The sequence below is a fragment of the Sinocyclocheilus grahami genome, unplaced genomic scaffold, assembly GCF_001515645.1.
Source record: "Sinocyclocheilus grahami isolate Dianchi unplaced genomic scaffold, SAMN03320097.WGS_v1.1 scaffold972.1, whole genome shotgun sequence".
In the NCBI taxonomy this organism is placed as follows: Eukaryota; Metazoa; Chordata; class Actinopteri; order Cypriniformes; family Cyprinidae; genus Sinocyclocheilus; species Sinocyclocheilus grahami.
The window spans coordinates 11,506-32,656 of NW_015506151.1; the positions used below are offsets into that span (position 1 = coordinate 11,506).

The window sequence follows — 21,151 nt, forward strand, 5'->3', positions numbered from 1 at the left end:
TGTGCAAGTATTCTGGGAAAATGTTTGCTTGTATTTTTAGTTTTCTAGTTTGTTCTCAGAGACTGCAATCCTTGACGTAGAGATAAGTCATGACATCCACCCATCCCAATACGCAAGACAGTTTTCTCCTATGTCCTCTCTCTCTCTCTCTCGTCTCTCATACACACACACACACATACTTGTAAAACAGGGGGTTAGGGGTTGGACCACAGGGAGGGGTGTGTCTCTATAAGACAACCGAGCAACAGCATCTGCTTAGGAAACAAACAGAAGCAGACGATAGGAGAATATAACCGCCTTCAGTTTCAGCAGATCTGCTCAGGACAGGTGCCTGAACCGCACACAGCTCAGGTAGGCTGACAGAGGGCGAGAAACACTTTAGATTCACATCAATTTACTCAGGCCACTTTGCATTAATCTGTTTGCTGATTATTTGTCATTTAGAGTGTGCAATACAATTTTATTTTTTTTTTCATTAAACTTAAAGGGGATAGTTCACTCATTTACTCACCCTCATGTCCTTCCAAACCTGTAAATAAAATACTTTCTTCTGTGTTATTTCTTCTTTTGAAAGAAAGTCATACAAGTTTTGAACAACATGGGGATGTAATTGAGAATATTTTCATTTTCTAGGTGAAGGTTTTTATTAGATCAGTAGTTTAATCGCAAGTGTTTGCAGAATACCTCAAGCTAAATAAACATTTTGTTCACATTTATCTGCAATACGAATAAATTCATAGTTGACCACATGCAAGACATTTTTTTCACATAATTAACTGACATAAAATATCAAATGATGAATAAAAATTATGGTTTATGGCTGTTATACATCTTCTGAAACCTATTTGTGTGAATGACAGGGACACATTTTTCACTTTGCTCTCATAATTGTGTCATCGATTGATACATAGTAAAATCAATGCATTTCTTTACAGGGCATAATCAGGGTGCTATACACCCCATTTAATTTTAGGGGGAAATTTACTGTACTCTGGGTGTTTAATTCAGCTGAGAGGAATATTGGCAGTATTGTGAAATATCTTTGAAAAGGAGTCGACTTTTGGTGCACAAAATGCCTGGCACCTGCTCCATTCATGGACCATTACCATGCAATTTTCTACTATCTTTGGCCAGTGCCTATAAATGTCTTATCTGCTAGAGTTAGTTTGAATTTAGTGCTCAGGTTTCAAAACTAAAGAGCGACAGATAATTGTTCGTTGATTTCACATGAGATCCTAATGAATTAGCCTTTAAATATTGTGGAGCAATTCTGCCTTGGGTAATTCAGAATGTGACTTTCTAATGTTGCATTACGCTAGATAATTTCATACTTGTTGTATACCACAGAGTATTTTAGCTGAGATTGGAAGAACTGTGGCTATGATCATAAATAAAAAAAGTGGGTAACACTTTATTTCGATAGTCCACTTTAGACATTCTATTAACAGTAAGTAACTTTGCAACTACATGTCAACTAGCAGTTAGTAGAGTATTAGTAGACTGTCTGCTTAATATCTTCTAACACTTTCTTTGTCAACATTCTACTAACCCTAAACCTACCCTAACAGTCTACTCTGAGAGTTAGTAGACATGTAGTTGCAAATTAATGAGAATTAGTTGACATGTAGTTACAAAGTTACTTATAGTTAATAGAATGTCTAAAGTGGACTATCGAAATAAAGTGTAACCAAAAAGTGGTATACTATTTATTAAAAGAAAGAAAGAAAGAAAGAACGAAAGAAACCTGGCTGACTTAAAGGGATAGTTCACCCAAAGACCGATTATCGGCGCCGATATTAAGCATTTTTATGATTATCGGTATCGGTCATTTTCAAAACCGATTCGCCGATAAAATAACAATTTTGAAACACGCTATTTGGCTCTGATGCAGCCTGTCATAACTCACCACTCTGTGGCCTAAAGCAGTCTCCGCCCACCGCCCATCTGATTTGTTGGGAGTCATGAGTCCGACCAATCAATGCGGAATTCACTCTCACTCCAAAAGCGCTTGCTAACTGGTTCTGCTTCAGAGATCACGCATCAGTTGTCTCTCAAAGGTAAGGCAGCAGCAGACATTGCTTAAGTTGGAATAGATCCCAATCCACTAAAGTTGCACTGAAGTTGCAAAACACCTCAATATTATCTATGATTTCCACGATGCGGAAAACGCGGACGGAATCGCGGAATCCAGTCATATAAATGGAATTTACTGTATGATTATTTAATACAACAGTTCAATAAACACGTACTGCCTAATTTTGCTCTATTTCATCAACAAAAATAGTTTCAAATAAAGTAACAGCTCAGCCGCTTCACATCTCTAAAAGCAAACACAGCGGTGTTTCATTCATGAATGAAAGTGCGTTTTTTCAACGAATCTAGTGAGTCAGTGATTCATGATTACCCATTCATAAAGACAGCCACTTGCTTCATTCCTGAATTAATTAGCCGTTCAAATGAATCATTGAATGAATGATTCAGTAGGCGCGTTTCCATTACCCTTCAAATTGCGCAAATTGAAATTGCGAATTGAAGATCCGCCTAATGGAAACGCGTCAATTTCGCAAAAACGGTCATATATCGCAAAAAAGTTTTTACGCTCGCATGAGGTGGTTTTTCATGCTATGCGAAAAAGGAATAATTTGCAAAACTGCAATGGAAACGGCTTTTTCGCATTTACAGGTCACATGGAGTATGTAAAAAGTCATATGATCATTCTTCAATGTACTATAACCTCCAAGAAACGCATCATACGTGGCTGCTCTCCAGTATAAGGGGCTTTCCCTACCATTAATGCTTAGACCATTTACACTGCACACGTCTGTGGTGCAGTGTGGCTCTGATATGGCCACTGAAGCTGATTGCGGCCACAATGCTTGTTTATTCCAGAATCTGGCCGTGCTGCTTCTGTAAAGATACAGCCAAAATCCGTTGCCATGACTTATCGCGAGAGGCAAAAGGTTACATTTTAGTCACATAACATTGGTTAATGGAAACGCCGTCATTTCGCAATACTTTTTTTTTTAATCGACATTTATAAAATATCGCCAAAGTTTTGCGCACATCTGTAATGGAAATGTGCCTATTGACTAATATTTCATCCGTGTAATATGCAAGCAGGTTTTGATGAAGTAGATGGCATGTAGGGATGTAATTATTACCAGTTTGATGATAAACACTGAAGCTGATTACGGCAATGCAATGCTTGTGTTTTTATACAGTCTATGGTTTATTCCAGCCGTGCCACGCACGTTTCTGAAGCGGCTCCCTTTGCTGCTTCTGTAAAGATACATGCATAAGCCTCCTTTCAATAAATATAGCCAAAATCCCACCAAAATCCGTTGCCATGACTTATCGTGAGAGGCAAAAGGTTATGTTTTAGCCATATAACATTGGTTAATGGAAAAGCCGTCATTTTGCAATACTTTTTTATCAACATTCAGAAAATATCGCCAAAGTTTTGCGCAAATCTGTAATGGAAGCGCACCTAGTGATAAAATTTGCCGCCACCTGCTGGCGGTTTCAGTTTCATTTTTAGGTATAATTGCAGTCGTTTAAATAATTTAATATTTCTGTATTCAAAATTGTATTTAAAACATTAATCTCCACATGAATTTATGAATTTAATTGCCCTCATGCCACCTCTGAGCCTCATTGAATGTCTGAAAATGTACCTACAAGCCACTTTTGTGTTCTTTTTGTGCCACCTCTGTAGTACAAATTAATTTTTCATTAATACTAATTTCATGATTGGTAACTTATTTGTCTTATTCTACTTCTTATTATATTGTTTTAAATAGAAATTTTAAAAAGCTTATAAACGTACATTTTTGAATTTTACAGATGAAAATGATGCCATTGCAAAGGTAAAAAGAAAATGCACCTGTAAATCACTTCACCTCATATTAGGAAGGCTAATTTTTGATTATTGATCAGAAGGTGCTCCTTAATTTTTTTTTAATTAGGAGGACAAGTGATCTTGATTACAAGAAAAACACTGCTCTTAAACTGGGTGTGTGAGACAGGTATGGCTGAGGAATGGGGTTTGGCCGAGGAAAACTTTTCAGTCAAAATATTTTTTTTTTGCTTTAACCTACTACAACAATTTAGACTACTACAACAATTATTACAACTTTTGTTTAAAAGAATAATCACACAATACGCTATTTCTTCCATGTTTTAATGGTAAACCCATTAAATAAAGAGTTTGCCAAAAAATAAAGAGTTTAACTCTTTAAAATAAAGAGTTAACTGTGGGAGAACTACGCTCAACCAACACCAGGGAAGGCAGTTTTTGTCGGAGCCCTTGTTATTCTTAATTTTGACATTAATTTTCATTTTTACACCAGACATATATATATCGGTCTACTTGATCTGTAATAATCGGTATCGGCCTTGAAAAACACATATCGGTCGACCCCTAATGTAGGTGACTTTGTTTCTTCAGTAGAACACAAACAAAGATTTTTAACTCAAACTGTTGCAGTCTGTAAGTCATATAATGGAAGTGAATGGGAATCACGGCTTTGAGAGTCAAAAAAACATACACAAACAAAACCAATCAGAGGTAAAAAACGATATAAATACTGTTCAGTTTATTGCACAGACTGATTGTTTCGTGTCTTTACACATCAATGTATCGTCACGAGCCGCAGGGTTTCATTTGGTTTTGTTTGTGTATTTTTTTTTACTCTCAAGCCATGATTCCCATTCACCTCCATTATATGACTGACAGACTGCAACGGTTTGGAGTTAAAAATCTTCGTTTGTGTTCTACTGAAGAAACAGTCACCTACATCTTGGATGCCCTGGGGGTAAGCAGATAAACATCAAATTTTCATTTTTGGGTGAACTATCCCTTTAAAACGAAAAAAAGGTAAGTGCTACTGATTCCTTCTATGTACATTCTTAATTTAGTATGTTGTAAAATAACATTACATTTAGGGGATTATGTAATAATCATGGCAATTGCCTCAGCTCCTCTTTTAAAAACGTATAAAGACAAATCCACATGATGATTAATTTTTCACAGATATGATACAAAAATCATTCAGGAGAGGTGCAGCTAGGATATTTGCAAAATCTAATAATAGTCAGATTATTCTCCAGAAGGCCCTGAGGCAAATGTATCAGCTAATCCAAAACTCCTAGCATAATTTTAGCCACTGTGAAATTGACTCGTGATTAGCGGTCCTTGCGGTGTTTTAAATATCCTGATGCACAAAAAGCATAATCATAAAAGCAAAAGATAGCATAATGACAATCAATGACTGCAAATATATAAATTTTTTAAAATTATAATCAGCTTCATCATGGGCGACATTTGACGAGTCAGGGGGCAAGAAAAAATATATATATTTGAGATAAATAAAAACAAAATGTTTTTTTTTTTGGATGCAAGCAAGGATGTAAAACAATGCACTACCGTATTGCAACGCATCAAAGCAGTCAATCCAACACAGTCAAGAAGTACTGTGGACTAGCTTTGGCTCGTCCTGCTGATTTGAATGGTGATGCTTCCCGTTTGTCAGTTGATGGCCTTTAATTTTTAACCAGAAATGTGCACGCTGCTTTTGTGATGTTCACTGAAGTTATTTCCGGGTCTTTTTCCCATGTCACTTGAAATGTTTCCGTTTTGAATCGTTGTTACCAAAGGTAAGACACGTGAGGAAAAAATAAACGATCAGTTGTGGGACTATATTCTCATAATATGAGTCATAAATCGTATACCATTCATTGCTGAACTTTCTACCGTCCGTTACTAGAAATGAAATGTAATTACTGGTTGATATGTCCCGATCTCAAAATTTACTCATGCTTTTGGTCCGTGAATTAGATCTCGCTCGGGATGCGTGCTGTCTGTGGAGGTTTGGCCAGGACCGGTTCCAGAATTAAATCAACATTTTATGTTCAGTCCATTGCCGATCACTGCTCCTTCGAGAGTGAATCTCGCATAAATATGCGGATGTCATTCCCGAAACTTTGCAGGGTGTAGCCTATGTGTCCGAAAAACTAAAGTTTAATACAAAATCTGAATGGATTACACCATAGAAAGTGTATAATCTTTATCACTCCCTTTATCACTAAAAAGCTTCACTCATCTTCGTTCATCGTGATCTTACAAAGTTCCGTTATAATCAATGAAGCTCTCTAAACTGCACAATGAATCTCTTATTTACATCGCGTCTGCACTTAGTCATGAGATGATTCACGAGCGTGCAAAACTGCTCTTAAAAACTGGGGCACTTTCAGCGGTGAGGGAATTCTGACAAAACGTTTCTGATTGGCCATTTCGTTCAAGAAATCAACAGATATGTATTTGATTGGTTACATTGCTCAACGCTGCAAAAACACGTTGAGGGTATTTTGCGCTTGGCTAAGCGCTCCAATTGCAGCGGGGCCGACATCAGGAATTCCATGACTAAAAATTCCAAGACTAAAAAGAATATCTCAAGCGTGTGACAGAAATGTTACGCCCCTTACCATATTGTGATGCCCTGTCCGGCCGGAGCGACGAGACAAAAACATTAAAACCCATTATAAACGAGGCATTTGTTGCATGACTTATACTGTCTTTTTACGCGTTGCATCGCGCCACGTAAACATAAAACCATGTCTGCATTTGTGATCGGAGAAATGACAAACAACAAGTGCTACACTACACTGCTCAAAACTCGCGTTTGAATCATCAGTGGCAAATTCTTTAAATATAAAAAAAACGTACTTATTCTGCGAGTCAGAACAGCCGGCATTGTAGTCTACTCTACCAGGATCAGGAAACAGTCCTCCATAAAATGCGCTGGACACATCTGAATATTTGGGTTAAACTGTTCTGGAACAGTGTTGTAAATACAACTTAACCACTGATTTCTAGTCGTGTCCTCTTTTGGAAGGCCAAACAAAGTAGTTTCGTTTTCACAACGAAACACACGGCTGGCTAGAGTGAGCGGTGGCCAGCGGCCCAGAGTGAGCGGTGGCGGGCGGGCTTGAGAATGGAGCGGCCGGCGGTTTCGACGAAGGAGAGTAGATATGTGGGGGAGTGTAAGAACGAGCCGTTTTAGGTAGGCGTGGTTGACTCTTAAATTTTATAAAGAATATCTCTTTGGATTTGAGACTGTAGTCTTTGCAACTTTACAGATCTTCTTTCTGCACCAAGAGCTTGTAACACTCCAAAGAAAAAGGAAAAATTGAAATCGTATCATATGTCCCCTTTAAGTGATCTAATACATACTAAGGCGGTCCATGTACTTTTGCATCAATACATTTTTCGTTTTTTAACCCAGAAATGAAATACAGAAAATGCGGTTTCTTCACCGATGAATAGAATAAGCAGACACAAACTACTTTTCATTATTCAAAATTCTATGATAATGAGATAAAGCTTGTTTTAATGTATATAAATGCTAAATTTCATTTCTAGCTTTTTTAGCACCTATATAAAGATGATATAAGTGCCCTCTCACGCTACTGATGTGGCTACCGGTAACCCATGAGTGTCAGAAGCAAAAAAAAAAAATGTGGGTGGGTCCTCCCCTAGAAAATTTTTACGGGAGTAGATACCAACTAATGCCCTTTGGCAATGGCACCCTGTAAACCTTTTCCTGTATTCTGGTGCCTTTTAATTTAACAATTGCTTTTATAGCCTAAAATGGTTACCACATGGTTACCTTCCTCTGCCAAGTAGTTAATCCACAGTGCAGCAGAATGTTGCAATGTGTGACCCAGACACAGATGTAATTCAAAGCAGCATCAAAGACTACATGCCTTTAAAAACAACAGGCGAACAAATAATGAACATTCACTTAAATAGCAGCTTGTTTAGTGACAGTATGTGAGCACACAGCCAGACCCACCTGAACAGCAGATATGCTAAAATGCTTTGTTTACCTTGCTGTGTCGCGGGAGTGCAGCAGGTGCGAGTAGTTAGAACACGGAATGGAGTTTAATTTATATGGACTCTGAATGAGCCAAGTGCAGTGGATTTGAGGAAGCAGCAGCGTGGAAGTCAAGGCTGTAGCTAAAACGCGCAATGGAGTTTAATTTATTAGGGCATTCCTCAAGTGGAATGGATTTGACTGACGGTGCTCTGAAAAGTGAACAAACATATGCGCTGAATTAGAGATTGTAAAAGTGAGTGGGTCCAATATCATTGGTCTTAAAAAGTGGGTGGGCCTTGTCCCATGCGGTAACCTATTGCTTTATGAAAACATTTGGCTTTGATATTTTTATGATCTTGATCATTTTTGATGCCTAAAAACATGTATGAAATACTCCATATTACATATTTCTTTGCAATTAACTGTATCCAGGGCCGGTTCTACATGAGTGCTTGAGGGAACAAAACGAAAGTAAGAGCACCTCAGTTGAAGCTGTAGAAATAGGATACTGGTGAAACATTTTCCAAATGCTCCAGTGTGCATTTGTGTTTGAACTCTGGAGAACTTCAAAGGTTTGTTTTCAACGTGTTTTTGTAGCACTGATCAATGTAGACAATCACCAGCATTTTCTGTTGATTTCCTGAATGCATTGGCCAAGCATTTTAAGTTAAAATCCACTCCACGCCAGTTTTGTTTAGTGCTGCACGCTTGGGAGAGTCCCTCATTATAACAAACAAACTATAACATGATGTAAATAAAAGATTCATTGTGCGGTGTAGAGCTTCATTGATTATAACGGAACTTTGTGAGATTGCGATAAACTGATTGACAGCTTTTTAATTATTATAAAAAAATGTCAAAATAGATGTACATTAAGGCTAGAGCACCCCCACTGATTTCAGAAGCACAGTGATTTGATTCTGGATCCGGGCCCGCCTGTATCTGGAGAAGCATGAGAAATTATAATTGTATACATTTCGATATTATATTTATATATTTGCCCCATATATTAAAGCCTCGTGTGTAGCGCTCTAACACGATGCACTGTACGTACTTTGAGCGACCATGCATGGTCCTCTCCAATACTGTGACCCAGATAGCGCACAAAATTATATAATTTTATGACAATAAAGTTCCCAGAATTCTGCAATGTCTGTTTTAAAATCATATTTGTATTAGGTCTCTGCATTGTTCTAGAGACGCCTCTAGTTCTAGATGCTTCTACTTCTAATTTGACCAAAGAAAACTTGTTAAAATCAAAATTTTTCTATATTAATTTGTGAATTTTTCAAATGCTTATTAAAGGTGCAAAAAGTCATAAACAAAACTCTGAAAAGAAGTCAATATTTTACTGAATAAAATAATACAAAATTGTATTTTGTGTGTACGGTACTGTGTTTGAAGATGGATGTGCAGTGCAGTACGGCAGTGTGATGTGACTCAGATTTATGCTTTCTTCTTATAAAACAATCATAATAGCAGGTGTTACAAGGTTTTTTTTCTTCAAATTCTAAGCAGTTTATCTACCATCTCTTGATTTCCCCCCAGACTTTTTTCAGGTATTTCAAAGTATCCAGACTAACATGTCTGTTTGATGCTGGACTATGAAAAGCATTGATAAACTGCATTGGTGTGAAGGACTGCACTGCAGGAGGAGTCCTTAATGATATTTCATCACGGAGTTTCTCAGCCCTTCACGTCAGTTTAACAACTGCATTCAATGTGGCAGATGAAACAATTACATCACAAGCATGAAGACAACCTTAAGCGTTCTGATTAGATAATCTATCCTTATGTCATGGGCATCAATGCAAAGCCCTGACAGCTATGTTTAAGTGTGGTGAATCATTCCATCCCATTGCTTATTCCAGCCATCGTTAATTTATCATCAAAGAAACATTTGTGGTTATTGGGGCAATTATCCATTCAATTTGTGGTTGCGTTTATCTTCTAGTGAGTTTGTAGGTATGAGTGTGTCCGAACAAATTTGTCTTTGACCTTCATGGGCTGCAGCAACCCTACTGAGACATACAGGTGCATCTCAATAAATTAGAATGTCGTGGAAAAGTTCATTTATTTCAGTAATTCAACTCAAATTGTGAAACTCGTGTATTTAATCAATTCAATGCACACAGACTGAAGTATTTAGAAAAGATCTCAACAGCAATCAAACATCAGAAATCACAATATATATAAACGCAAATATTTCTCATCAGATTCTTCTAAACCCAAATTATATCTGCACTGTCATACCTTCTTTTTTATAGTTCTACACTCTCACTGTATATCATAATACCTCATTTTTATTTCTCATGAGGAATTTAAGGAGAAACACAAATGATCTCCTGAGCGATGTAAGAGCAACATATGAACAATAAATGTTCCTCAGAGATGTTGTTACATCACTGGTCATTTCATTTATATTTCGCTATGCTTACAGTCAATAATAATGACACTTTTACTAATCAACTATAGCATCCTAAGGCTCGTGGGGCTGGTATTTGACTGGTAATAATGGTCATTGATTTATTTTCTGTTTAAATTGATCTAGTGCGTCATGCTTGAAGAAAATTGACATCATTAATCAAAACCAGGTACAGCAGTCAGCGTCATATAGTCTCCACCCTAATTAAAATTATTGGCAGCACATTATGATCATATTCCAATATTGTATTGGATTCAGATATGATGCTCAGGAGACTTTTTGAGGAGAGGAGACTGCCTAAAAGCCTATTAAATGGGTCATGAACTGAGAAATGAAAAAATCCCTTGATCTTGAGACACATAAGAGGTCATTGTACTATAGAAACATCCTGTAAATTTCAGAACTCAAAACTTTCAACAGCTTATATTGAAGCCAATCTACAAAAACGACAGGTTGAGGAATGTGCCACTTTATGACATAAAAGTGTGGCTAAACACAGACGAAGATCAACGCTCGCTTCTATATCACTGCCTGTTTAGCCCCGCCCACCGATTCACTCACATAGTGGGTAAATATCAAGAGAAGAAAACGTAGGTCTACGCAGAAATCAAACGATAAAGATGCTCCGAAGACAACAAGACGCTGTGCAGTGCCAAGTTGTGGGGAAAAAATAAACAGTTTTTGCATTGCCTTCCTTCTGATCCCAACATTAGAAAGGAGTGGATTAACTTTATTTTTAAGATCTAGACCGCATCAGTAAGAATTTTGTCCTTTGATCACTTCATTTTACCACGGATTCGTTTACAAACAAGGCACAATTCGACTCAGGGTTTTCAGAAAGATTTAAACTAAAGACGATGCTGTGCCGACTATATTAGATCCGAAGTAATGTCGCACCAAACAAGTGTGAGTAACTGTTTTTATTTCGTGGTACTATTGCTTTGTCTGTTATTACAGATCGTTTGATATGTAGAGTATTTATGCATTTTTAACTTAAATCACAGCAGCGTTCATCTATGAAGGATGTAGGATGTCAAACATACACAACTGTTAGCCAATCATAGCAGTGGGTGTTTACTTCCCAGTCTACAAACCGCCACACCTATTCAAACAGAGCGTTCTGATGAGGGGGGTCAAAACAGGACAAAAAATAGCCTATTACTCCTAAATTATGATGTTTTCTTGATAACATTATAACTGGACCTCAGAGAACAGTACAAAATAATAAAAAAGGCAGTTCATGGCCCCTTTAAAATATGCTGCTCTGATCCACCTGAGCCCCTAGCATCTGATGCTGCTTGTTTTCTGTAAATGTAATAAAATGCAGCAGCAGAGCAGAAACGTTGCTGTTGTCATAATAGAGTATTTATTTATTTAATTTTCTAATTTACATATTTTTATTCATAATTTCATATTTTTATACTGTAACCCACCTCAGAACAAAAAACATAACAGATTATCATGAGACAAATTTTAAAATAAGGAATAAAACAATATTGTGAGAGATGGTCATATTGCAATATAGAGTCTTAATGTGAGCTATAGTCACATTAAGTAATAAGTGAAAAACAAATTTGCAGTTACTAGATACAGAGTAGCAATTGTGAGATAAAATATCACTAAGATATTAAGTCCTAAATGTGAAAAAAGTCGCAATGGAAAATTAAGTCACAACTAAGAGAAAAAGTAGCAAATGTGAAATCAAAATTCACATTGTATGATATAAAGTCTCAGTTGTGAAAAATAGTGAAAATTTGCAATTTAAAGTTGCAATTATGAAAAATCAAGTCACAATTACAAGAAACTGAAGCACATTTATAATAACATTGTGAGATAAAGTAATGGAGATATAAAGTCTGAACTGAAATAAAATGTGATGATGAGAAATTAAGTATAACAATATATATTACTGTTAATGTATATTATTGCTATTTGCCTGTTATCGAGGCAAATAGGCTTTCATGTTACAATGATTTCATATTCAAAACATTAATTTAATACGTTTATTAATAATTGTAATTTCTATGCAAATGCATGTATGCCACATCCATGCAGCATTAAACTGTTTGTGTAAATAATTCATATTGTGGCAAAAATGCCACTTTAGACACAATGTAAAGATGGCATTAAACAATGTCAAAAATCACTAAATGTTTTGCTACAGATTATGAAGCACTGACATTCTGTAAATAGAGCACTTAGTTATTCCTTTTCAAAACAGAAAAGCTTTCTTATGATATAAAAAACACAGTTTCTCAAAGTGCACTAATTTCCTCCCACTTAGTCAATGAGAGATTGTTCTTTCCTTTGAGCATATGAGATAATTCCAAAGGTCAAAAGTTAAATCACTCTGTCCATCTTGGTTTAGTCTATTTCATTACATAATTGAGTTAGTTAATTAAATCTTGAAGGCCTGCCAAGCTCTGCATCCCACATGTATGTATGAGTCTGTACAAACCGCAGTGAGATTAAGAATTTCTGGGGCACCTGAGGTGCACAGAAATGTGCACTGGTAATCTAAATTTAAATGAGAAACTTCAACCAGAAAAAAAATAGCTGCTGAAAAGGAAAAACTATAGTTGTAACAAACAATCCCCACTTGAAATATCACCTCTAAACAATGTTGCGGCCTGGCCTGAATCCATTTAATTATGTCATCTTGTAGTTCCTGAGAAAAAATAAATACATAAATTAACTAACGGGAGCGACAAAATCAATATTCAGTTTGTTCCCCCTGCATAAAGTTGTGCGTAATTCACTCACACTTATAATTATGTGTCTTTCCTTGTCTGTTACTCTTACGGTGACTAAATTCAATAAAACTCACTCAAGGGGTGCCTATTGATTCTCTGTGACTTACAGCTTTGCTTTTGTTCCTGGTGACACCTTCAGTACAAGTGTAATGCAGGTGAAATTGATTTATCTTGAAGTTGCTTTTGAAGCAACTAAACAACTGATGGTTTGGTGGGCAGCATGTCACCGGCCAACTGTCAATGCTGAAACGTACATTCATCCGTGCTTTATTTGCTTGACAAGGCAGCTGCAGGATAAGGTTATTATTCTTAAAGCTTTGGCATAAAAAGGACTGAAGCGCTTTATAGTCCTTTCTATTGTTTGGACTAATGTGGTGACTAAGACTGCTTAACCAGCGTGCATCACAGCGGCTCAAATCCCCCTCCTTTTTCACCATTCTGCTCCCATTACGCCACAAGCACTAATTCTAGCTTCAATTACTACAGATGATGAGTTTTGATAATGAAGTACTGGCAAATGCTAAGTCGGTCACGAATACATTCAAAAAGTACCTTTAAATATGATTAGTTAATGTCACACAGATAGGCAGCATTTTTTTACTAAATCTATTTTAGATTATGTGAGGGATAATGTACATTCATACAGTTATCCTCACAAAATAATCTCACCCTGAAGGAGTTTATTTTGCACTAATGACCTCAATTCTAGCTTCAATTACTACAGATGATGAGTTTTGATAATGAAGTACTGGCAAATGCTAAGTCGGTCTCGAATACATTCAAAAAGTACCTTTAAATATGATTAGTTAATGTCACACAGATAGGCAGCATTTTTTTACTAAATCTATTTTAGATTATGTGAGGGATAATGAACATTCATACAGTTATCCTCACAAAATAATCTCACCCTGAAGGAGTTTATTTTGCACTAATGACCTTCTGACTGTACATTACACAGCTACTTGCCAAAATAAACAAATAAAAGGTCATTAAATATTGAACGGAGTTGAAATTATTTTATTAAATTAATTTATCTTAGATTAGTTTACAGCTTCTGCAAAGAAAAACAGCCCATTACAATGTAGAAAACAAGTCGCCCAGCAACCAACAAAACACTGCACCAATAAAACAACATTCATTTAGAATAAATTGTTTAATCTGCTATCAACCTTTTTCCTAGGTAACATATTTAGCTTTATTTTAAAGGGGTCATATGATGCGATTTCAAGTTTTCCTTTCTCTTTGGAGTGTTACAAGCTGTTCGTGAATAGATAAGATCCCTAAAGTTGCAAAGACTAAAGTCTCAAACCCAAAGAGATATTCTTTATAAAAGTTAAGAGTCAACCACGCCTACCTAAAACGCATCATTTAAACACGCCCCCACATGTCTACGTCACGATGTGGGAAGATTTGCATAACGCCGCCCAAATGTTCACGCAAAGAAAGGAGGAGGAACTTTATTGTTGCTGCCGCCGCCATGCTGTGCGTTTCGTTGCGAAAGCGAAAATACTTTGTTTGGCCTTCCAAAAGAGGACACGACTAGAAATCAGTGGTTAAGTTGTATTTACAACACTGTTCCAGAACACTTCAACCCAAATATTCATGTGTGCAGCGCATTTTATGGAGGACCGTTTCCTGATCCTGGTATAGACTACAATGCCGGCTGTTCTGACTCACAGACTGTTAGTACGTTTTTTATATTGAAAGAATTTGCTGACGATTCAAACGCGAGTTTTGAGCAGTGTAGAGTAGCGCTTGTTGTTTGTCATTTCTCCGATCACAAATGCAGACATGGTTTTGTGTTTACGTGGCGTGATGCAACGCAACACGTAAAAAGACAGTATAAATCAATATAATCCGTAATTATGTCCCCACTGGATGCAACAAATGCCTCGTTTATAATGGGTTTTAATGTTTTTGTCTCGTCGCTCCGGCCGGACAAGGCATCACAGTATGGTAAGAGGCGTAACATTTCCGTCACACACTTGAGATATTCGGCCAATCACAACGCACTGGATAGCTGGCCAATCAGAGCACACCTCGCTTTTCAGACCGATGAGCTTTGTAAAACTCGCGTTTCAGAAAGGCGGGACATAGAGGAGAAACAACAATGTACAGTATGTGGAAAATAATGTGGGTTTTTTTTACCTTAAACCGCATAAACATTTCATTACACCAAATAATGTTCTTTTTAGCAATATCATATGACCCCTTTAAGTTCTCAGCTGGTTATTTTTTTATTTTTTAGATTTGAGTCACAAAGATGGCAAATGATGCACTTGACCAATCAGAAATGTTCCAGTAGGTTGAACTAACGTATACACATTCTGTTGTGGTCAGATTTATTTCCAGGAATCGTAACCTATTTTCTCTCTCACACCATCATCTCTGTCTCTATCCTCTCTACAGACTGTACTTCAGCTGTTAACACACTGCGTGATGAAGACTCCACTGTGGACGCTACTGTTGCTTGGACTGTGTAACCCAGCATGGTGTGACTGCCAGAAGGATTGCCTCTTCTGCAGCCAAAAACTGCCTAATGAATATGCCTTCAACAATTTGGTAATTCCCTACAGTGTCCATCACTCCCCGTAGTAAAGAATATCACAAGACCTCTTACTATCTCTTCTATACAGAAGTGAGATTAAATGGAGTGCAATTGGAGACTTTTGCTTAACTTAAAAAAAATTATAATAATAATCTCACATCTTGTCTAGAGTTTCAAAAGATCTCAAAATCTCAGATTGTGCCAACAATCAGAGATTTTCTATAAACTCAAATTATTTTATAATATGCCAGCCATATTAATTTTATAGTTTTATGTTCTTATATACATCAATAATTATATCAGTTATTCAAGTTTTTTTTTCAAAGGAGAAACATACAAAGTTGATCCTCTATTTTGTCTGGAAGATGATAAAACAAAAGGGGGGAAACCCCATACTCTTACAATAAAGGAGATATCCAAACCATAGAAACCAGAATATAATAGATACTATACTTAAAGTTAGGATCTCTTGATATGGCAACCTCATAGAAACCACTCAAACACCCTAGCAACCGTAAACTAGTTTTTGGTAATACTTACAGTTAGATTTATTTTTATAGTTTCAGTGTTCACTGTAATTTTAGTAATTTTGTTGTTTTTGTTTATTTAGTTTGAGTTATGTTTAGTTATTATGTTAACTTAAACTAAAGAAAATGAGAAACCACCCACAACAGTCACAGGCAAGCAAGCAGCACTTTCATTTTCTTCAGAAAATGTACAAGTCTAGTTTTATGTTACTCTGCACAGATCTTCTACAGCTTCGTTAATCTTATTTCATTTTCTGTACAGCCCAAGACCTATGGCCTCAACTGTATCGAATTTCCCCGAGACTCGCCATTAGTTGACAATCATAATGATCATAACAGTGGAATGTGGTTGTGCTCTGCAGCTCATTATAGCTCCGAGGAGGACATAGCTACTCTCTGATTCATGTCAATAACACGCATTTGAGGGGGCAGAAGTGCTAATTTGGTTAAAGTTGGCCCTTTGACTCAAAACAGCCGGGGTGATTCAGTTATCTTGTTGTGTAATTAAGTAGAAACACAATAACATCATTCGGCAAGGCTGCGTGCTTACTGATGGGCCTGAGTAGCCCTCCATAGCACAGGCTCACCCTGAGGTGTTCTTATCGTTTTTCAGCATGAATGAGCAGATATAACTCTTCTGATAACTAACCAACTCCCTCCAAACTAAACTGTTAATTTAAAAGGGTTAACTGGTTACACCGGATAACGAGGTATAGCTCGCGCTCCTCCCATTTTAACTTTAGTTAAACTATAACTTTAGTCATAACTATGACTTTAGTTTTTAGATGCTACTCAAGTTCTCATGAAATTCACTTTTCAGAAACACTTTTGAAAAAAAATCTCTGGTCCAGTATACTTAAAGATAAAACGGTCTAATTAAGCAATATCCACGAGCAAGAGAGCAGTACGCTCCACCAATCTCCAGATCAGACCAAATAGCTATTGCGAATGTGATATTGCTTTCCTACAGTTCAATAAACCGTTAAAAATAAGGTAATACTGGGTGACTTACATTTTACCTACCATATTTCCAGTTACAGTTGTCTATTTTTCTTACTCCAAAGACAATTATTACACACGAAGCCAAACGAGATCGACCGCTGCAGTTACCTGTGCTTCTTCACTGAACGGAACAAGTGTTTTGTACGAATCGGTTGAATCAATGATTCACTTGTAACCTGCAAAACGAGTCACTTCAAAAAGTCGTGGCATTGGCAAGTCGCTTGGCCAATCAAATTAAACTAAGGTTTTACTTAATAAATCCCATTTTACCTCCATGTGGCATATTTCTTAAGAAATTAATAGACAAAAAAGGGGTGTGACTTAATTAAATCGATCAGTAATAGGTAGTAAAAATATTTTTTAAAAGCAAAACCATAAAAAAAAACAGAAGTGGTTGCAGAGGAGGTGTTGAAAATGATTTTATTGTTTAAAGTCTTTTTTTAAAAGATTTGTTGAAAATAATTTGTATTAAAAAATAAGTAGGGACAATTCTGTTTTAATTTTAACTTACTTTGCGTTACTCTGCTGTAATAAAGAAACTGCTGCCAGCCTAAGCTGGTCTTAGGTGGTCTCTCAGACTGGTCAGCATTTTTGACTGGTTTTAGAGGGGTTTGGGGCACTTCAGCTGGTTAGACTGGGAGACCAGCTGGCCAACCAGCTAAAACTATCTGAACTCTCGTTTGGCTTGGCTGGGAAACCAGCTTAAAGCAGCGTTGTGCTGAATAAGACACACTCTCATATTGTAATGTAAAACAGTGTGACTCTATTAAAGGGGTGGTTCACTGGCTTTTTTCTAGGCTTGATTGTGTTTATGGGGTGCAGTCTAACAAGTGCTAATGATTCGTTTTTTAAAAAACTCATTATATTTCACATAATTTACCTTTATTCCACACTGCTCTGTCTCTTCTCTGAGAAACGGTCTGATCTTTTCCTGTTTTTATGAAGCCCCGCCCTCAGAGGCGATGGGCGCTGATTGGTTAGCTAGCCCAGTGTGTTGTGATTGGCTAAACCGCCTCTAGTGCGCGTCTAAACGTCGCTTCCCTCACCTCAGTGGCATGTGCTCTGGTTGTATTGTAAACAAAGGCGTCGTTAATATCGCCTATCAGTTTGAGCCCAATTGAGAAGCAGAGGATATTATTGAAGAGGATCGTGCAGAACCTGTGCAAGCACGGCTTTTAATGATAGGCCTATGTTTTTTGTTTGTTGTTGTCTCATACTTTTAGATATGATGTTATTTGTAAATTCTACTGCTTATGTTAGCTTTTAATATACGATTTTGTCCTGATTAAAGCTTTAATACAGTACGGCAACTGCACGCGCGTCCATGTATAACGCTTCTCATAGCTATGTGAAAATAAGTGTATAAATGGAACAGAACTGAGCTGATGATCTGAATGAGAGAGAGAGAGGTCAAGCAGGCGATGCGAGGAACAGTATTAAAGGGGTTATTAAATTATTAATTTAATTAATAAAGGGGTTATTATTATTATTTTTAATTTTAGTCAGTGTGTAGTGTGTATGTTTGGGCATAAAAAGATCTAGAAAGTTACAAATCTCAAAGTCCACTCCAAAGGGAGATATTTAGTTTTTTTTAAATCCCTTTTCAAGAACTACAATGAACGGCTAATTTGGACTACAGCGTTTGTTCTCCAGACTGTATCAGACAAGACGATGAAGAAGAAGTGCTGCTGCAGAGTTAGTGGATCAGAGAAAACAAAGAAGAAGAGCTGCTGTGCTGTAGCATCACATTTTCAGCATGTCTAGAACAATTCTTACAAGTACAACACGGCGTAGCTGGGCGCCGCGGACAGACGCCGAACGGCGCTGACGGTGTGCCTACACTCATAGAAAATAATGTATTTTAATTTTAAAGATGTGGCGCGACGCTGCACTTCTCGTCCGGTGCGCGACCGCCTAAAACGCAGTTTTTTTTCACCTCCGTGCCCAAACATCTTTGTTTGGGCTTCCGAAAGTGGATGATGTCAGGAAACAGTGGTTGCAATTTATTTTTAAACTTTCAACTTCGTAACTTTGCAGATAGTGTTTATGCTCAAACAGCAACATTACACACTAACGTTAAAAAAGTGAAATCGCTATCAACCACCCATTTAAAGCATGATGATGTTGACCTTGTAACATGTATGTTTGTGCGGGTCTTCATTCAGGTGTGTCTGGTGGAGTGTCATGGTAAACTTTCTCCAGGCGACACCTGGGAGATGTGTCGCAGGACCATTGTGGAGCAGAAACCAAAAGCCTTGCTATCGGTTGGCAATGGCATGCTGAAAAGAGCAGAGGAGGAAGCGGACATCTCTCTGCCTGTGGACCAGGATGATGGGCAGTATTCTGAAACCCTCCAGAGGTTCGACCACATAACACGGGCCTTGGGAATGGACGATCAGGACCAAGATATGCAGCTCAGTAAAAAATACAAGTTCCTGCAAGTACAGTCAGCACAAGAATCTGAGGAAGAGCGGGATAGAGATAGTGAGATGGAAGGCGATGAGGAAGAGGCTGCCGTCCACCTAATCAAACGCTTTGGAGGCTTCCTCAAAAACAAGTATGGCTACAGGAAGTTCATGGATCCTGGAAGGTCTTTGCAAAAAAGATATGGGGGTTTCATAGGCGTCCGCAAATCCGCCCGCAAGTGGAACAACCAGAAGCGTTTTAGCGAGTTTCTCAAGCAGTATTTGGGCATGAGTACTCGAGCTAGTGAGTTTAATAGTATGTCTGCTGATGTCACCCAACAGAATGAATAAGCTTTGACCTTTGAAGTGAATAAACTTACCAAGCAAATCATTTGTTTTGCTCATTCAAAAGATATCATGCACCATTCTCCTCAAACACAAAAAGCTCTCATAGTGCCACAGGGTTAGATGTGCATTTACTCAATGAAGCATCTAATCTGTGTCAAACAAAGCTTACATTAAGTGATATTAGCTTGACGTTTGAATAAAACTCTTCAGATTCGATTTGAGACATATATAGATTGCATTAGATGATTGGTATTGTATATGATGGCCCCTGTAGTTTAATTTGTGTGAAGACCATTTGAAAACGTTACCAGTTCCAAATTCATCTCCTTTACGACACTGCCATCTATTGGTCAATGAGAGTTCCCATAATGAAATATCCATGAAAATGCTTGAAATTGAGGTGGAATGTCATATAGAGAGGTAATTACTAGGCTAAATAGAATTATTAAAGGAATAGTTCACCAAAAATGAAAAGGCTCACTCAACCTTATGTAATTTAGAGCTCCAAATGGAACGTAAATCAGCATTAAAGCCTAATGAAAGCATGAGAAACAGACTAAAATGTAAGTTTGCAAACTTTTAAAACGTTTACTACGTAACTCTTTAAAAAAGTTTTTTTTTAAACGTAGCTGTTTTTAAAAAGTGACAATTTCATATGAATTTCTACAAAGTAAATTTAGGCTTTTTTCTTTAGAAAAAAAAATAAGCATGAAGGAAAATAGAATTATTAAAGGAATAGTTCACCAAAAATGAAAAGGCTCACTCAACCTTATATAATTTAGAGCTCCAAATGGAACGTAAATCAGCATTAAAGCCTAATGAAAGCATGAGAAACAGACTAAAATGTAAGTTTGCAAACTTTTAAAACGTTTACTACGTAACTCTTTAAAAAAGTTTTTTTTTAAACGTAGCTGTTTTTAAAAAGTGACAATTTCATATGAATTTCTACAAAGTAAATTTAGGCTTTTTTCTTTAGAAAAAAAATAAGCATGAAGGTTCACCCCTAAGCAATCACTGGGGCGTAAACAGATTGTACAAAAACAAATGAATGAGATTGTACAAATTCATATGAATTAGCCACCAATTCACCAAAACGTATTCATTGCCATGAGAGTGTGTTGGGGAAAAGAGCAGCTTTAACAATCTGCTTAACATCTCCTTTTGTGTTTTAAGGAAGAAATCAAATAAAATGGGATCAGAATCATGAGCATAAGCAATTGCTATAATTTTCATTTGGGGGTGAACTATTCCTTTAAGGGGATTAAA

At 37.0% G+C, this 21,151-nt stretch overlaps 1 protein-coding gene across 1 annotated transcript; it reads left to right on the plus strand.

Annotated features, from left to right (window-relative positions):
- Positions 1-264: 264 nt before the first annotated feature.
- Positions 265-19,933, plus strand: LOC107564983 (prepronociceptin-like). The gene is made up of 3 exons (XM_016250170.1): positions 265-351; positions 15,465-15,617; positions 19,298-19,933. The coding sequence occupies exons 2-3, from the start codon at positions 15,495-15,497 to the stop codon at positions 19,886-19,888; spliced, it is 714 nt and encodes a 237-aa protein (XP_016105656.1). The 5' UTR covers positions 265-351; positions 15,465-15,494; the 3' UTR covers positions 19,889-19,933.
- The last annotated feature ends 1,218 nt before the right edge of the window (positions 19,934-21,151 follow it).

Excerpts from the sequence above, each read along its gene's own strand:
- LOC107564983 (XM_016250170.1), top strand. The coding sequence starts at position 15,495 with ATGAAGACTCCACTGTGGACGCTACTGTTGCTTGGACTGTGTAACCCA. Across the intron at positions 15,618-19,297 it reads AATATGCCTTCAACAATTTG|GTGTGTCTGGTGGAGTGTCA; the intron begins GTAATTCCCTAC and ends GTCTTCATTCAG.